General features: G+C 50.8%; 1 protein-coding gene across 1 annotated transcript; it reads right to left on the bottom strand.

Annotated features, from left to right (window-relative positions):
• Nucleotides 1–756: 756 nt before the first annotated feature.
• On the bottom strand, nt 757–16,902 carry BPIFB1 (BPI fold containing family B member 1; the record flags this gene model as incomplete). Its single annotated transcript, XM_084246664.1, has 15 exons — nt 757–783; nt 3,039–3,115; nt 4,016–4,085; nt 4,927–4,972; nt 5,828–5,895; nt 7,112–7,270; nt 7,728–7,781; nt 8,675–8,854; nt 9,785–9,870; nt 11,507–11,570; nt 13,004–13,085; nt 14,183–14,332; nt 15,203–15,310; nt 15,944–16,085; nt 16,788–16,902. 15 exons carry the CDS (start codon nt 16,900–16,902, stop codon nt 757–759), a joined length of 1,428 nt encoding a protein of 475 aa, XP_084102790.1.
• Between the last annotated feature and the right edge of the window lie 1,500 nt (nt 16,903–18,402).

Here is an 18,402-nt window from a genome sequence, read left to right as displayed (position 1 = left end):
GTCTGTCCTGATCCAGGCGACTTCAGTGAGGCCAGGGAGACAGCGGTGGCAGTCATGTGATGTCCAAGCAGGAAGGAATTCAATGATAAGGGCCAATATCCTGGAGGCCAGAGAACAATGGTGATGGGGACATTGCCCAAGATGTCATTGTCTAAGCCCCTTCCAAGTGCCAGGAACAATCTCTCTCATTTCATCCTCACCACAGACCTCCAAGGAGGATTTTCTTCAATGTAGAGAAGGAAACTGAGGCCCACAGAGGGGAAGCCACATTTCACAGTCATCCCATCTCAGGCCAGAATTCACAGTCATCCCCAGAGTCACACTCCTCAGAGAGGCTTGGACCCACCACACCACCAGGATGCGGAGAAAGTGTGCCTCCGCCAAGGAGACCACCTACCCTAGGTGGTCTTGAGGCTGACATGGAAGGCAGGAGGGGCAAGTGGCATTCTTATTCCTGCAGCCCAGGGATGTGGCCCAGTCCTTGGATCTTGTCCATCTGTGGTCTGATGTGGCCCAGACATGGCTGGGACATGACCCAGATGGCTTGGCTGTCCACCCCTAAGGCTGCCAGGGGCCAAATGACTTCTGGGTTGGGACACAGATACACTCCAGAGACTGCAGAAGTCACAGAAAGTGATTTTATTGCAGAGAGAGAGGGTATACAGGCTGATTCACACATCTCACTAGGAGCCAGCCTGTCTTGGACGGTCGCCTCCATTCCTCACTGGGAGAGGACAGCAGTCCGGGGCTCTACAACTAGGCCGAGGTGATCACAAGGGCATCCTGGAACGGGAGGAGAAGTCATACTGCTTTGTTTTGCTTTTCACTTCATCCCTTATTGTGGTTTATGTGGGTCTCCCCAAGGTGACCGCTGGCATTGGGGGCTATGACCTTGAACTCACTCATACAGAACTCTTGGGAGGGTCTCTGTGTGAACAATGACACCATGTAGGGGTCCAGGGCACCTGTAAGGCCTGTGGGTGAGTGTGTGGGACAGTGGGCCCAAACCCAGCCAATCAGCAAAGCTCCCCAATTTCATAAAATGGAGTTTCCAGGCTGTATCCATCAGGGCCCAGGCTGTTAAATTTTTACCAATACTGATATTGTTTTCAAGTCTAAGTATAATATGAATACTTCACCTGTTAGATTAGCCCCAATATTTTATCATGATAATTTTCAAATAGACAGAAAGGTAAAAAGAATTTTTCAATGACACATATACCCGTGGCCTAGATTCTACCATTAGCTTTTAAAAAACCATACCTTCTGTTTCATATCTATTTATTTTTGATTGCACTTTAAAGCATATTGTAAAACTATAAAAAGGAAGCTGATATGCTGCTCATCTAAAACAAATGAATAGAATGAAACAGGAAATTTGGAAACAGATCCAAAGGATGAAATGATCTCTCCCATCCAACTTGCAGTGGTTGGTTATGTGATGCAAGTAGTTTAAAAAACAACAAAAAACCCAACAAAAACAGTGGCTAAATCTCCTCTAATAAGAGTTACATGCAGTAGGCGCAGCAGACCTCTCCTGTCTTGCCTGCTTCTCCTGTCTTCCCCTCAGCAGTGTATTTCAGTAGATCTGTCTCTTCTGCTCCCTACTCTGTCTCTGGTGAATCCTCTTACCCCCTTCCACCCCGGCACCTCTGGCCTATACCCCAGTTCTTGTAAGCATAAGTAAATAAAAATAAATCTTTTTTTAAAAAAAAGCATTGCATGAAATAAGTCAAACTCCAGCCATCAGCTGCATGAATACCAGTTGTGCATCCAATGTGACTCAAGGGCTGTGTGTCTTAGATCAACCGCTCCTACTGCGATCAGGTCATTGTCATCCATGTGCTTGCGTATTCAGGTCTTCTGGGTTTTAAGGATGAGGAAGCTGGGCTCAGAGAGACCCAAGGGCCTGCCTGAGGTCTCTTGGCTAGAGGCAGATTTAAACCGTCCCCGGTGCCTGAGCCTGCACTTTCAGCCTCTCTGTACCATCCACGGTACTGTTGACGCTCTTCTCCCCCGCCCCAAAACAGCTGTGTGTAGACATGGCTTTTGAGAGTGGGCAGCTGATGATAAAACATCAGTCTTGCCTTTGCAGAAGTTAACAACGCCTCTTCCCTTTCCCAAAATGCAACCCCAATGGGGAGCATTTTTGAGACTCCCTCCCTTCTGGTGATCTCTCCACAACTATGTAGCTCCCACTTTAGAGGAACTAGTGCACAGCTTTGGGCAAATCAGGACAAACTAGAATTTCTGGGTAAGAAGTGTCTCCCTGGTCTTGGGTGCGCACCTTGGCCGTGGAAGGGTAAACAGGCACCTGTAGATATTCTTGTTAACCATTCTGCTTTCAGTCACTCCCACTCCACAGACACTGGACTAGACACTGCAGAGGGCAGGGCTTGCTGTGTGTTTTTTCGCAGTTGTGCTCAGTGCCCAGCCCAGAGTAGGTGCTCAGTAAATGGCTGCTAGTGGGTTGACTTGGGAACCCATGGACATTACCAGAGCAGGTGCTGAGAACAAGTCTCCGTTCTGTTACCCATTAGGTATGTGACCTTAGAAACTGACATGCTGTTTTTGAGTCTCAGTTTGCCCATCTGCAAAATGTGGATTATAGCGTAATCTACCACATAGGGTGGGGTGAAGACAGAAAGATGCTGCTCATACCCCAGCGCCTGGCACAAAATGACTATGAGCTGTTAAATGATGATGAGTGATTTAGTATAATTAATGCTTATACTTGGGGGTACTTGCAGCTACAGCTCCCCTCCTCAGCAGTTGCCAAGGAGACTCATTTTTCTGAACAAACATTTGTTGACTACTGTGGTGTGCCAGGTAGGGTGGACAAGGCTGGAGGCCTTTGACCCTAGGCTGGGCCAATCACACACCCATGTTTACAGGTGAGGGATTGAGGCTGTGAGAGAAGGGATTTTTTTCCAGAGTGCCCCTGAGCTAACAGAGGGACCAGGATTGGAGTGTAGCCCCCAGCCCAGGGTCCCCCCAGAGACTGTGCCCCACTGGGGCTGGGTGCTCAGCCCACTCACCTTGGTCAGGGAGGAAGATGCTGCCTCAAATCTCAAGGCTTTCGCCATTGACACCTGGATCCCAGCTCTTAATTTGCCTGAAATGCAAATGTGGTTAGAGGTGGCAGGGCTGGGTGGGGCTGGGCAATTGTGGGCAGGCTCTCAGTTCCCAGAGCAGACCCCAGGACTTGACAGGCCTGGTTTGGACTGTCCATCTCATCTCCGTCCACCTGGTCTCCAGTCTCAGCACAGACCCAGCCTCACTCCACTCCCTTGACCTCTAGTGCTGGTTTTAGGCTCCTCCCAAAGGGGACCCCACACATCCTCCCAAACTCTTTCTCAAGAACTATCAGAGGCTCCCATTATCCACAGCAGAAGCATGTATGATTTGAGATTCTCATTTGAGTAAAATAAAAAAGTTGATGTTAGCACAGATTACTGATTTTCTTGACCCCCACACCTGGGGTTAATGAGTAATTCCACCCTTTCTCGTTGCTTCCTCCACTAGTAACACAAACGGCCATGCGAACGAGCAGTGAAGAGATGGAAGCAGTGACTGTGCTAGGGCACTCCTTCTGCCCCTACAATCCACCTCCTCGTGCCTCTGATGAAGCTACTCTTCTCCATTCCGCTGATGGAGAATCTGTGGCCCAGGGTGATAGAGCAGCTTGGCCGAGGCCAGGCAGCTGCCAGGAGGAGAGCCGGGCCCTGTGGCACTCTGAGCGGCTGTGTGTGTGTTTGTACCCCTGTCTCTCTCCTGCTTTTAGCCTGTGAGGCTGGAGCCTTGCCCGGTTCCTCTGTTCACATCTGGGCTCTGGCATTAGCAAAAGACCCGGCCTGGAAGTTGGACATGGAGCTCATAGCTGCCTGGGTGGCCAAGTGGTTTTTGAACTAGGATTGATATGTGGAAAAAGAGTGGGTGTGGCCCCAAAGGGAGACCGGGCAGGAAGGTGAGGCCCCCAACCTCCTGCCCTAGGGATGGGGAGGTTAGTAAAGGGACTCACCATTCTCGTTTGGCAGCAGGACAGAGACGAGGATCTCAGTGATGATGTCTTTCAGAAGTTCAGGCTGTGAGAGAGAAGGGGCGCTGTCACCCTGGTGGAGACACTGGAGTCCTCCCAGCTACTCCTTGAGTGGGCACAGCCGAACCTCAGATGAGGGCAGAGGCAGAAATGCTGGAATCCCAGGTGTCCTACAGCTTAGATCTGCGAGGCCTCCAGGACCAGGCAGGCTAGAGAAAGCCCATCTCACCTGGCCCCATGTCCCAGTACGTGGGGGGTTGGGTGAACTGGAGGGGTGCATCCCCTGCTCCCCACCCCACCCTTAAGGGCTCCACTGCTCTGTTTCAGCAGAATTTCCCCTAAGAGAATATTGAACCCTGTGTTTGTTGTTTCTACCTTCTCGAGGGAAGCTAGAAATCCTGACTTAGATGTGGAAACCTCCCCATTTAAAAATATTACTCAACAAAAAATTTAACCAAACAAAACAGAAGGACCAAATCCAAACAAATAAACACCACATCAGAAGACAGGATTCAGCCCCTGTGAGATCTCTGACTCAGTATGATTCAGATGAGGAACTGAGGACCAGAGGGAGGGCTGCTCAGGGTCATTGAGATGAATCTATGTAAGCAAAATCAGATTGCAAAGAGAGTTTTGTTTTCTAATTTTGGGTCAAATCATCACAGAAGGAAAGTGAGTGTTTATCTATATATTTGCAACTGTGTCCAGCACACAGTAGGTGCTTAGTAAATGCTTGAACCAGTAGGTTGGACTTCATGGATAACATGGAAACCAGCCAGCCCAGCAGAGGGCTGCCCATGAGAACCCTGTTCAAGGTGAATCCTAGACAATGTCTCCTTTTGAGAGGCACCAATGCGGCACCTCCAGGAACACCTATCAGTACTCACGTTGAACAGGCCAATGCCAGAGTTCATCAGGTGGATCCGATCAGAGCTGCAACAGAAGATGCACATGAGAATGGCCCCTTGGAGTATCATTCATTCATTCATTCAACAACCATTATTGAACACCTACTATGTACCAGGTACAGGGCAGGCTCTATCTATAGATCAGTGAACCAAATAAAATCTTTGCTTTGTGAAGCTTACATTATAATGGGCCTCTGTGTGTGTGTGTGTGTGTGTGTGTGTTTGAGGAGGGAGAGATAGAAAACACATAGTTGCCTAGAGAGCAGAAAAATCACCCCTAGGACTGGAATCGTGGTGAACCTAGGAGCTCAGTCTCCTTTTAAAGAGGTACCCGAATCATAGCAAGACAGTTTGTTGCCATGTGGGGACAGATAGGGCCATGAAAACCAGCCATTCTGATTTTTATAAACTGGCAACAAATTTATGTTAATAAAAAACCTAACCCTAAAGGCTGATTCAAACAAATCTCTGGACTTGATTTGCCCCAGAAGGCTCCACTTTCTGGCCTCTCCCCACAGCAGCAGCCGGGGGTGTGATGTGGGGGACCACAGGAGCAGTGGGCAGCTGGAGCTGGGGGCTGCTGGGGTGGGCTCTGTGTGACCTTAGCATTTGGATGACTATTGCCGCTGCTGTCTTGGAGGTGTCCAGAGGGCCTCGCCAAGGCCAAGGGGAAAGTGTCAGGTCACCTGCTCCCTGGTTGCTGCAAGATGATTCCCTGTCCTCTTTGGCTCACCCTTAGACCTTGACAGAACAGACCCGGCAAGGCTGCCTTCATTTCATGCTCATGCCCCACAGACTCAAAACACCAGGAATCTCAAGAACCCCTAAGTCACCAGGCACGACTCTTTACCAGAATCCTCGCCATGATTTACATGCTTACCTGATATCATTCAAGTTGAGCATCAGTTGATCACCTTCCATGAAAAACTGAGCTTCTGAGCTGGCTTCCTGAAACAAGAGAAGCCCAGGCCCTATGTCTTTTAAAGGGTGCAGCCAAGTGGAGAGTGGGGTTGCGTAAGGAGGCTCTAGATCAAGCTGACATAGTCTGTATCTTAACTACTGGCTCTGTGACCTTAGGAAAGGATTTGACCTCTCCAGATCTCACTGAACTCCTCTATCAAATGAGGTGGAGCCTAGACCCACTCCCTGCTGGACACATTGCCACACGAGACTGCTGTGGGGAGTGACAGCAACAGCACCAGTGTGCACGGAGCCATCATTTTGTGCCAGGCAGTGTTTAAGTACATGATGACTCCCTCCTTTGAGGCTATGAAGAGTGCCTCCTGTTATTCCCTACTATAGAGGTATGGTTTCTCAGGGACAAAGATCATAAGCCCCTGCTGTTAACCATTATTATTATCAGAAGCAAGTCAGGTCTCACATCACCTTGACCTGTGGACTAGTCTGGGCTGAGGACAGTACCAGGCTCCAGCTCCAGGTCAGCCTACCCAGAGAAGAAATTATCCTGCAGGCCTGGGTTGGGGTGTTTTGTGAAGTCCCTGCCACTGACCATGGAGGGACCAGGTTAGCAGGGAGTGAGCTGACCGGGCAGGCCATTCCCGGTAAAGGTCAGGGCATCAGAACATTCTTCATACAGGAAGCCCAGCTACATTGCCCCCCATGGTCTTTCTGAATGGTACCCACTGAAATGTGTGTGGACAACCTGCACAGCTGTACACAGTGGCCTACTATGAGGATAGGGTCAAGATTACCCTCTACTAACAACCATGCACTGTGGACCTTCTTGGTTAGGCAGAGTCCCAGTTTCCAAGCAGGATCCTGCTGGCCACTCTCCTTTCTTTGTCCTCTGCAGGGGAGGTGGTCAGCTCCCCACTCACATCCCCTCTACAGGGTGGGGAATCCACCCACAGCTGAGTGCTGAGTTCCCACTGGCCCCTTCTCTGGCGCATTGCCCTTGCTTTCCCCCAGCACTCTTGTGATCATGATTAACTGGCAAAAGGGTAAAAAGACCCAAAGAATTGATAAGGTCACCGGTCAGAACATGGCCCCCCAAACTCCTGACTCTTGGTTTAGTCTCCCCCCGGCTCCGCTGGGTGGCAAGAAGGTAGAAACATTTAGCAAAGCAAGAGGGGTGAGTAGGAGCAGTGAATGGAACAGAAAAGCCTCCCAGATGGCTGCCAGAGTCAAAGGCAATTGAACTTACGATGCCCAGGGTGAAGAGTGGGCGGTGGGCTTCGTTGGTGGGGAACACTTCCAGCACGATCAGTTGGGCCACCTTGGCCCTGCCCTGGTCCAGAAAGAGCTCTGGGGCTGCCTGAGTTAAGACCTTCACGATCTGTGTGTGCTCCAGCTGATTCGCAGCCTGGAAGGATATGGGACCCTCCTATGACCTTGCAAATACCTCACTGGGGCCCATCATCCCCACGGGCCCCATGTGGCCCGACCCCTGCCTGCCCCCCTGACCTCCCTGCATCCTCGCTGTATCTAGTCGCATTATCCCCTTCTCACCCTGGACTAAACCATCAGTTTCCATCTCACAGACTCCAGTTTTGCTTCTCACTCTGTCTGGAAAGCTCTTCCCTCCAGGGGAGCCCTCCGTAATCTGGACTATGCCAGTTGCTCTGTAACCCCTGTCCTTTGCAGCTGAAGTATTATTTGTGTAATTATGGTTAAACTGTCCTATTTTACTGAAATCTTCGGCCTGGCCTGTAGAAGTCACCAGTGTAGGAAGGCAGGAAAGTGGTCCCACATGCATGTTGTTCTCCAGAGGCCAGACCACAGCAGCCACCCATCAAGCTGCAAATGGCAAATGGACCCACCTTTACACTGATCACCTTGATGTCCGACTTCAGCCGGCGAGCCAACTCAGGAAACTGAGAGTGAGAGGAAGCCAGAGCAGGTCATTGGGTGGGGAGAGGGGAGATATGCCTCCAGCAGCCTTAGTACTGTGATCCCCAGAACCCTGGAAAACCTGAGTGGGCTCAGTGGTCCAGGCCACATCTTTCACTGGTAGAACAAAGGCAACTTTATTTAGTCAGTTCCTGTGGGGCATATGGGGTCTGGAGTCCCTGCTGGCCTAGACTTTTATTGAGGGTTATTGTTGCTGGTGGGTCTGCAGGCAGCTAGCTCCCTGCTCCCAGAAGACACAGAGAAGTGATCTGATTCTTACAATAGTCGTGAATGTGGTTGCTGGCCATCATTCCCATTTCCTCACCAACCCAGCCCTTATCCAAAGTTCTAGTCCTCAAGAGCTCGCTCTCAGTCTGAAGTCCTGACACTCTCCTATAACTTTGTGCCAAAATTATAGGCACAGTTTGCCCATCGGCTAGCATGAAGGAGGTGGCACACTCTAGTTGACTGGAGGTTGTTTCCTGCTGTGGTGAGTCGAGAAGAATTTCAAAGCTGTATTGACATCTAGGTTCAATAGGGAAGAGGGCCTTGATTGATTAGTGATATCTGCCAAGGGCCCAGTAATGGAGAACAGTGGCACAGTTGTCATCCCCAGACCATTCATTACCTGGTGCCCTTTGACAGGACTGTTTTTTTGGTAGAGGAAGCCCATTTGACAGGTTCCAAAGGGGCCTGAGTGTTATGGGGAATTTTCTTCTTTAGAGATATATTTTAGGAGAGAGCGTGAACTCTCCATGGTGGAGACTGACAAAGGATTCATGCTTGGGGCTTTAGGAGTCCTTGTGTCCCATTTGATTCAGAAAATTCCCATGATGCAGAGAGGGGGCACCACTTTTTGTCCCAGGCTGAGGCTTACCACATAGTCTAACAGGACCATGAGTTTTTCTGGAGGAAGTATGGCAGCTACTGCAGCATTCACCACATCTTGCCTCACAGTGAGGCTGAAAGGGGTGTTGTCCAAGGTAGGCATTGTCAGTGAAAGCGCAGACTCATTGAACTGTTTGGTCACTTTCCCCTGAGAGTCCAACAACTTGGCCTAAGGAGACACAGAGGATAGAGTCATCTGGGAACTCTAACTCTACAGCCTACCCAATAACAATCCATATGGTAATGACACCATTCAGCTTGTTTCCCTTTTTGCATTTGCTGCCAGGAAGCTTAACCTGGAGTTCACTGTCTTGCTATAGGTGAAAAGTTACCTCAGGTACCTAGCAACTGATACTCCACCTACTCACCTCAGATAATCTCTATTTTTTTCCCAAAACCTAGAAGTCTTCAATGTCTTTCAATGTCTCAGCTACCTCACAAACCCTTTTGGTAAAGGGAAAATGAAAAACTACAACAAAATGGATGGAAATGTTGAATACTGCAGTTTTCAAAGTGATTCCTAGGTTTGCCTGGCTCCTTGGGAAGTCCAACGCCAGTTTAAGGGTGCAGTGCCACAGTTTACAGAGAACAGACAGTTACTGGGCTCTTCCTGCCTGTCAGGCCCCATGCAGTCTCATTTCATCCTTTCCTTGGTAACTTTTATAGACAACATTTTACAGAAGAGGAAGTTGAGGCTCAGAAAGGTGAAGTTGTGGAGCTGGAAGAGAATCTTAGGTCTGTGTGATCCTTAATGATGTGTCTTAATTCTGGGTTTCTGTTTCAAGGTAATCAGATACTTGGGGCCTGGCAGGGGCTTGCTTGAGAGAAAGCATAAGAGCCCCAGTGTGCACACTCCAACCCCAGACTAGGGAAATCAGAGTCACCAGGGTCAGTGTTCTGTGAGTGGCCTTTAGATTCCACTTGTGTTCTTTCTCTGTCTCAATGGTTTACAGGAGACAGGCAGCCTGTTGAAATGGCCCTAAATTGCCCCTTGTTCTGGTGTTTTCTTCCCTGAAACAGGCCCATGGAATCTGAGCCTTTTTGGTCAGAGAAGGACAGGAACGTCTGCACTTCGCTCTCCAGGCACCATGACACTCACCTGCAGGTTGAGCTGGACACGGTTACCATTGATGGCAGGAGACAGAACGTCAAACTCTAAGTGGTCAGACTCAAGGGAAACAGGTGCTGCTCAGGGACAAGAAGAAAGTTCTGTAAGGTTGGATGGCAGTATTGCATGGGATGGCTTGGGAGCTGCCTTTGATTGGAGTTGCATTATTGTGTGGGGAGAGAATTAAGTAAAGATGATAGTGATAATGACAGCGATGGAGGTGATGGTGATAATAACTGGCAATTACTGAGCACAGATCAAGTCCCAAGTACTGTGCTAACCTTTACATGTGCTAGGGCATTTAATCCTCAAAATAATTTAGGGAGTATGGTCCCATTAATACCCTCATTTTACAGATGGGGAAACTGAGACTCAGAAGAGTGAAATGACTTGCTCGAGGTCATACCATGAAAGAATTTGCATCATAGTCGACCTATGGCAAATTCTTGGTTTGAAATAAAACTGAATTATAGCCTATACCTTTCCCCCTCCCCAAGCAGAGTGTGATGGTTGACCTCCACCCTGCAGGCTCTGGGTCTGTCCACTAGATCTGTTAGCCTCTGGATTCCTCACTTGACCACCAGATGGCAATGTATCTCATCTGCCCAAGGCAGAGAACATAGAGAATGACTAAGAGGCTCAGGGGCCGAGCAGGGAGTGGTTCTCTCACCAGTCTAAACCCCCTCCCCCAGGGGCACCTTCCACTAGGCCCCTGGGAAGCAGATAGGCCTGTTAGACTTGGGTTTGAGTTGCAGTAGCCAGGGCTAATCTCTTCCCACCTCTGACCCTCAGTGTCTTCAACTTAAAATGCAGTGTTACAATGTGACACCTGCCTCCTAGGTTTACAGATTGTTCTAGATGAAACCTGGAAATGTTGACTCAAATCTGAATCACACCAATTCTAGAATTCAAAGAAGTGGGTTTATGCCTTCTCCTATTGTTGGACAAATGACTTAATTTCTCTAAGCTTCAGTTTCTTACTCTGTGAAGTGGGGTAATGATTGCCCCAAATGCAGCTGTCTGAGGATCAGGGAGACAATGTATACAAAACACCCAGCTCTGGGCTTGGCCCAGAGCAGGTGCGCCATGGCTGCTCCATGCCTATCCTTACCATTCCCTCTTCCCACTACTCTCTGGCGGCCCTTGAATGAACCTCTTCACAGCCCAAAAGACTAGGTGGTAGAGTTCACTTCTTCTCACCCATCTCTACTCTGAGGGGTGTGTGTGGGCATACAGCTTACTCCCTTGTTTTCCCTTTTTTAATAGCCCATAGTAGTCACAGTATCATCCATCCATCCATCCATCCATCCATCCATCCATCCATCCATCCACCCAGCACACATTTGAAAGCACTTCTCTGTACTCTGAACTTTTCTGGAAACTCTTATCCTCACCAACAATCTTGTGAATTAGGGATGTATAAGCCCCCCTTTACAGATGGGGAATCTGAGGATAAGAAGGTGGAGTTGGCCTTCTCAAAAGTGTAGACTAGGTCAGTGGCAGAATTGGAATTTGAAATTGGGCTTATCTGGGGCTCACATAGAGGTTTGCACATAGTAGGTGGTCAAGAAGTCACAGTCATGATGAATTCCTGTTTGCTTATCCTGGGTGGCTATCAACTGATGCTTGTCCTGCTTGCTGCTGGTTTCTCAGGATTGAGACCTGTCCTGGAGGGTGGCTCAGATTTATAGGAAGTGAAAGCAGTGCACATACCCTTCACCAGGCCCAGCAGATGGGCACACATGTCCTCAAAGGCTTCCTTGATCACAGGACACAGCTGCAATAGCACAAATGTAGAGTCTCCATCAGCCAGGGCAGGACACAGCCCCCTGTGACCAATGCCCAGTCTACCTATCCTAGGTCCTGTGCTGTGCTCATCCCAGCCAGACTTTCTACCATGGGGCTGAGGACTCAGGTGCACCCACAGCCCCAGTCATCACAGGTGCTCAGAGCTCACCCCAGCCTTGGTGTTCCCCGAGGTTTTTTTGCTATAGTTTGTCCCTTGCCCTGTGCCCAGGGTGTTCCTGGCCTGCCAGCTGCTTCCTCCTGGTCTTGTTCACAAGAACCCATGTCTTCCATTCAAAGGAAATAGAGAATTAATGCCTTTGTTCACTTATTCATTCAACAAGTCATCACTGAGCAACTCCCCAAGCAGACTTGAGGACAGAGGCCAGCAAGACAGATCCGCAAACTTGAGAACAGTCTCTGTGGACCTCTAGCCTCAACATATCCCTTTGGCCACTGAACCATTCTCACCCCACAAATTGCTGAAAGTTCTCTGTAGGGGGTGATTCTGATCCCCAGGGGACATTTGGAAATTTCTAGAGACATTTTCAGTTTTTACAACTTGGAAGGGTATGTGTGTGTTATGTGTGTAACTGGAAGGAAGGATAGAGGCTTAGGGTGGGAAGAGGTGAAGAGGCTGTTACACGCATACATAGACGCTCACCCTCCAAGTGATGAAAAGCATAGGACAGCCCCAAAACAGAGAATTACATGGCCCAAATTTCAATAATGGGGAAACCCTGGTCTCAATTGGAATGTTTGAGGAAGAAGTTAAATATTTGACCCACTTGTCCCTGGGGCCCAAAAAGCCCTGTTTTCTACTCTAGGCAGCCCCTTTTCTAGGGCAATATATTGAAATGTTACCATTTTGTCTCAGGTGCAATTTCCTAAGAGAAGAAATTTCTGCTCCACACTCTTTGCTACTCTTGAGAAAAGACAATGCACTTTGAGAAACGTTAACTTTCTAAAAACCAAACCAAACCAAACCAAACCCGTTTTCTGCTTCCAGCACTAGGTCTCCCCCACATTTAAGACTCCTGGTGGGGGTAGGGGAAGGATACATTCCTCTGGGCTAAAAGGGCCCACCCAGGTCAATTACATAAGCACCCTTGGGTGAAACCTTACTATTAGTTTTTTTAAAGTCCTTCCAGGAGGTTCTGATGTGCAGTTGGGGTTGGGACCCACATATTTACACTGAAAGGGACCTCAGATTCTGAGCACATCAGTGTTCAAGATCTTGAAAGTGCCATTCAAAGTAACGGCACTTTCATCACCTTGACCTCAGGATCCCTTACTGAAGGAACGACCAAGGGCCAGGGGTTCTCACTCAAGGAGACACAAGACCTTTAACACCAGCTTGCAGTTCCACCTCTACCCTACAGGGGGGCAATGTTTGCAAGGCAGAAAGGCCCTGAATCCACTCACCTGGCTTTTAACCAATTTGGGCAGAGCTGGCATCAGAAGGTTCGTAACCTTTTCTGCTAAGGAGTTGACCAGGAAAGAGAGTCTACCAGAGAGGAGAAGGTGTCATATTAGGAAGGGTTAGAGATGCTCACCTGTCACCTGCCTTACCGAGTCCAGGGGAGGGGGGATTTTGCTGACGGTCATACAGCCTAAGAAAGATGGGGCTGAGCCAGGTGGGTGTAAAGAGTAGCAGAGAGTTCTTGTCTTTAGAATTTGTGCTAGACACTGGTGTGGGCACTTGGGGTTTCTCTCTGCTGTCCTGCTAAGGAGAAGTGGAGGAAAGCACCATGTTTTGCAGCGGCTGCTGAGTGCCTTGCCCCCTGCCTACTGCTCTGGCCTCCGTCTGATTTAATTTTGCCACCAAGGCCTGGAAGGCGAGACTGGAAGGTGACTTGTCCAGTGTCACCTGGCCAGACAGTGAAGGATTGGGTTTCCTGGCTTTCCTGACTCCCAACCATTTTCGAAACCAAGCTCTACCCGAGCCTGCCTGGAGAGGTGGAGGGGTCCTGGGAGGGAGGCTCCTCTCCATCTTCAAATGTTTGCCCAACCTCGTGGCATGATGTCTGAAATCCCTCTGTGGACGGAACCGCGGCGACTTATCGGTACCCGTATCTCAGGCAGGGCGACGGTCTGCTTCTGAAGCAGGACTCGCCTTATTATGAACATTTCTATTTGAAGCTAAAACCTTGGAAACATTATTGTCTAGTTAGAAGAAATCTTAGTGATCTACTAGAGAAAAAGTTAAACAGGCCAAAATGATGATGAATCCAAGAAGACTGTTAAGGAGGACAATTTACTTCGGGGTTGTTTACTTTTCTATACAGCTTGTTTAATGACTATGTTAATTAGTTTCACCCCTATCTCCAGCTTCTGGCCTTGGGTGAGCCAGCTTCTGGTCTTGTGATGCCTCCTTTTCAACTTTCCTCTTTTTATCCCCCATCACCACCATTATTGCTGCTGCCCTTGGTGCCTTGAGCTCACTTTGGCATCACAGGTTCCCTGGAAGGAGCCCCAGATCAAGAGTCAGGAGAGATAAATCCCCTTCTTTCTCTGGCCTCAGTGCTCTCTGCGTGTAAAGTGGGCACGGCGGTCTGGCTTTCCTCCCAGGCACAGGGGGGCCCACGGGAAGTGGTCACTCACTTGCGCAGCAGGCTGATGCGCAGGCTCCCGTGGCTATTGGAGCAGTCGCTGAGGACAAGGCTGGTGTGGACCCTGTCCCTGGTCTCCACTCGGATGGTGGCCTCAACCTCTGACTCCATGTGCATCTCCACCATGGTCTTGACCAGCGGCCTGGGAGGGGAGGTGCTGTGAGCTCCGCCAGCCCAGGCCGGAGCAGCCCTATGTCCACCTGTGCGTCTGACTCTTCCCTCCCTTTTGGTGTCCACGCTGGGTTCTCATCTTCCCCAATTTCTACCCTAAAGTGTCCCAGCCTCAGTTTGTGGGCTCCTCTCCCCTCCTAGTTGACGTGCTGTCAGCTGTCAAACTGAAACCTAACTCCTTACTCAAATGCCTCACGGCGTCTCAAATACAAACTGACCTCTGGTTGTTTCCCCAACCTGCTCTTCTCGTCACCTTCCCCACCTTCCTTCTGTCCACTCCCTCCTGCCCTTGCACATCAGCCTTCGTTCCTCAGACTGCTTGCCTCCTCTCTTGCTCCCACCCCCCACCTTGTTCTATTGTTCAGGAAATCCTCTTGACTGGACTTGCCTCCAGGGCACATCCGGAATCCAGCCACTTCTCCCACCTTCTGCCCACCACCCTGGCCCAAGCTTTCATTATCTCCTCCTTCTGGATGGCCTCCCGGCCCCCACTCCTGCCCCAGGCACAAGCCAGAGGGATTTGTGAAAAACATTCAACCATGTCATGACCCTCCTCTGCGGAGAACCCTCCTTGGCTCCCATCTCATTCGGTGGTGTGCTCGCCTTGACCCACGGCCCTGTGTGACCTGCCCTGGCTGCCTGCTGGCCTGGCCTGCCACCACTCCCCCATGCTCCCTTTCTTTGTTATGCTTTGAACAAGGCAGGGGCACTCTCAGCTCAGGACCTTTGCGTTGGCTTGTCCCTCTGCTGGGATTCCCTTTCCCGTATGTCAGCATGGAAGGAGGGGAACAGGTGGAGGAATCCATCAGGGCTCACTGAGCTTGACTGAGGGGACGCTTACGTGTTGAAGCCGGCTACCATGTCCAGGGGGATCTTGACCACTAACTCCTGGCTGTCAGCGGAGGGTTGCACCTGCAGCTGGAGGATATTAGCCGAAGTGACTTTCATCCTGGATGGGAAGCGGCAGAGATAAGATTCATGCCTCAGGATCAACTCAGATTCATTTTAAACATTCATTGTTGCTGCTTTTCTGGGGCCAGGCAGCAGCTGGACCCTCAGGACTGCCTGACTCCTCCCTGTATGTTATTGTTCTTCTCTTCCCCTCCACCCCTGCTCACACCGCTCTCCTTAGGACATGAACCCCGGCTCCCTGGGGGACTTGTAGGACCCTCTGTGGCCTGACCCCACTGATCTCCCACTCCTGGCCTTGGGCTGAGTGCCAGCCCCGCTAAGTGTCCCTCCTCTGTGCCGTTGTCCAGACAGGACCCTGTCCCTGCAGGGCCATTTCCTCTTGTTGCTCGGTGAGCGCAGAGGCATTGGCTCACCTGTCACCTCCATGAGCGTTATCACCTTATCCCTTTGCTCTCCCACCCCAGGTGACCTTCCTCTGGGGTTGCTGTGATGTTCCTTCTGGCCATTGCTAACTCCTCTGGGAGCTCTGAGGGAGGGACTGGGTTTGACCCATTCATCACGGTCAGGTGCAGCGTCAATCCCAACTGATGCTCTTGACCGATCAATTAAACCTGATATGGGCAGAGGTGTGAGTCTGAGTCACCTCCCAACCTGGTTCTGCTCCACCTACCAGACGATATACTTCAGGACAGAGCTGATCAGGCTGCCAAATATGGGGATGCCCCCGGCTGGCTCATCCTGCATGGCGCTGAGCAGTGGCAGCTGATGGAGAATGTCGACAGCGTTGTGATCCCTCAGCTGCTGTGCCAGCCCTGGAGGCAGATCCAGGATTAGTGACCAGCAAGAGGGAAAGTAGATGCTTGGCCTGGGGCGCCAGGCAGGTTGTGTGGCATCTCAGGGCTGTAGGACCTGGACTAAGGTGAGAGGAAGGACAGCTCCATACTGGCTGTCTTCGTTGTCAATGTGTCCTTGGGACAATGGCTAGGATGGGCCATTTGACATAAAGACTGAGGTTGGGGCTTAGGTGGGACCATTCACCGGAGCTTTGTCAGCCTCTGTTGGGAATGCTGTCCACACCACCTGGCACATGGAGCTGTACCCCGAGCAGCTTCTAGAGAAGCAAACAGTAATAGATTTCAGAGGCGGGTTGTCTACCAGGCCCCTTTTGGGGCTCTGTTGCTACAAAAACACTTGTTAACATTCTCTGGACTCACCATCCCACGGGCCCCTTGTCCAAAGAGCCTCAGGTGTTGAGCAGAGAAGGGAGGCAAGAGCCATTGTTTTGATCTGAGTTAGAGCCAAGGTGCCTCAGCGTGGCAGGCTTATGCCATCACAGACCATGGAGAGCACAGACACCCCTAATCTTTATGGCTTATCCGCTCAGGTCTTGCCTTAGCCCGGGAGTCCAGTGTGCCTAGCACACCCCCAGTTGAGGGAGGTCCTGGTCTCCTTTGGAGGACCGTTTCCCCCACTGCCTGGCCTCCTGGTGCTGAGACCTCTGGGCCAGGGCTTACTTTCTTTGATGACGTCAGAGCTGAGGCTGAGAACTGCTGGAGGGTTGAGGGTGGCTCCAACCAAGGTGGCTGCCAGCAAGGCAGAAAGGAGGGTGAGGGTCCACGGGCTGGTCATCTTCCTGGAGGTCAGCGAGCAGTAAGTGGTGGGTGCCAGAACCTGCGGTGAGCACAGAGGACCCCGTCAACCAGGCAGAGAGACTGAGGACAGGCCCAGCAAGCCTGGCGACTCGGGGCAGGCATCCTGGAAAGCTGCTTAGTGGAGTGGGTGAGAGTGGGTTCCGGAGCCCAACATTTGGGTCTGTGTCCTGTGCCACCTGTGCCCAACATGTACATAACCCCTTGCTATAATCTTTCAAAGCACCTTGGCCCTGTTTGCCTCCTTTGTCATGCACACCATGCTGCCTCAGTGAACAGAGGCACTCAGGACCAAGCGGATGGGAGCATCCCTTCCTGGGGACAAGTGGCTCTTCCCCCAAACCAGGCTGTGCTCACATCCACTGCACTGTTTCTCACCCTTGTCATTTGCTTATGCTCTTCCCTTTGCCCTGAAGGACTGTCTCTCTTCCTTTGTCCAGTCAACTTGTATTTAGCTTCTCAACACGCACGTCACCTCCTACAGGAAGCCCTCCAGCACCATGGCCCTGGGCTTTCTTTGCACAAAGTATGTCCCACATGGGTCCATACTAGGTGATCCTGGAGGACCAAGAATGCCTGGCATCATGTCCTTGGAGTCACCATAGCACAGGCAGGTCAGACAGCAATGGGTGAGCACAGGGTGGGTGACATCAGTGGGATGAGATCAGGGAAGGACTCAGACAGTCAGATCCCTTCGTCACTCCTCCTTGGCCTCTGGGTGAGGGCATCAGGCAGCCCTACCCTCCCTGCCGTCCCCCTAGAGGGTCCTGGTGGCTATAGGACCCTTACTCAGACCCATCCTTCATCCTGCTCCTGACCTGACCCCAGAACCTTCCTAGGTATTCAATCTGTGTGCACTTTTACCTGAACCAGCTGGAGTCTTCAGCCCACACCTCTCCTCACCTGGGCTCAGGGCTGAAAAGGCCTGCCTTATATCCCGCTCACCCTCACTAGGCGCCACCTCTGCATTTGGGCTCAGGTCTCCAAGGTAAATATTTGTGGCACCAGTCAACCCAGCCCTGCCCAGAGGAAGCTGCTGGGCTCCAGCTTCCTGAGGCTTGGAGAATGGAGGGTATGGCCAACGTGATGGCTGGGCTGGGTAAGTGGCCCATGGCAGGGGACTGGAACAGCAGTGCGGCCTGTGCAAGGATCCCTGCCTCCTGACAGCCACTCCCTTGGGAAGTAATGAGAACCTAAGGATGCAGGTGCCCCCAGGCCTCCCATCAGCCTTGTCTCTGGAGCCACATCCCCACTTGCCGTGGACCAGCCCAGCGGCGGCGGGAGATCGAGACAGTCTCAGGGATTGAGTGAGAACGAGCAAAAGGTGGTCGAAGGAATTAGGGCGAGGGACAAGAAAGAATGACACACAGACACACTCAAGGGAGAGTGAAAATCTGAGTGCGCTTTATTGGAATCAGCCTTCTCTTTTTATACATTTTCAAAGTCATTACCTCAATATGTTTTTCACGGTATGTGGTTA

This window comes from Talpa europaea (assembly GCF_964194135.1).
Source record: "Talpa europaea genome assembly, chromosome: 11".
NCBI lineage: Eukaryota > Metazoa > Chordata > Mammalia > Eulipotyphla > Talpidae > Talpa > Talpa europaea.
Note: the sequence above shows the minus strand (reverse complement) of the source record. Positions and strands in the feature narration are given on the sequence as shown.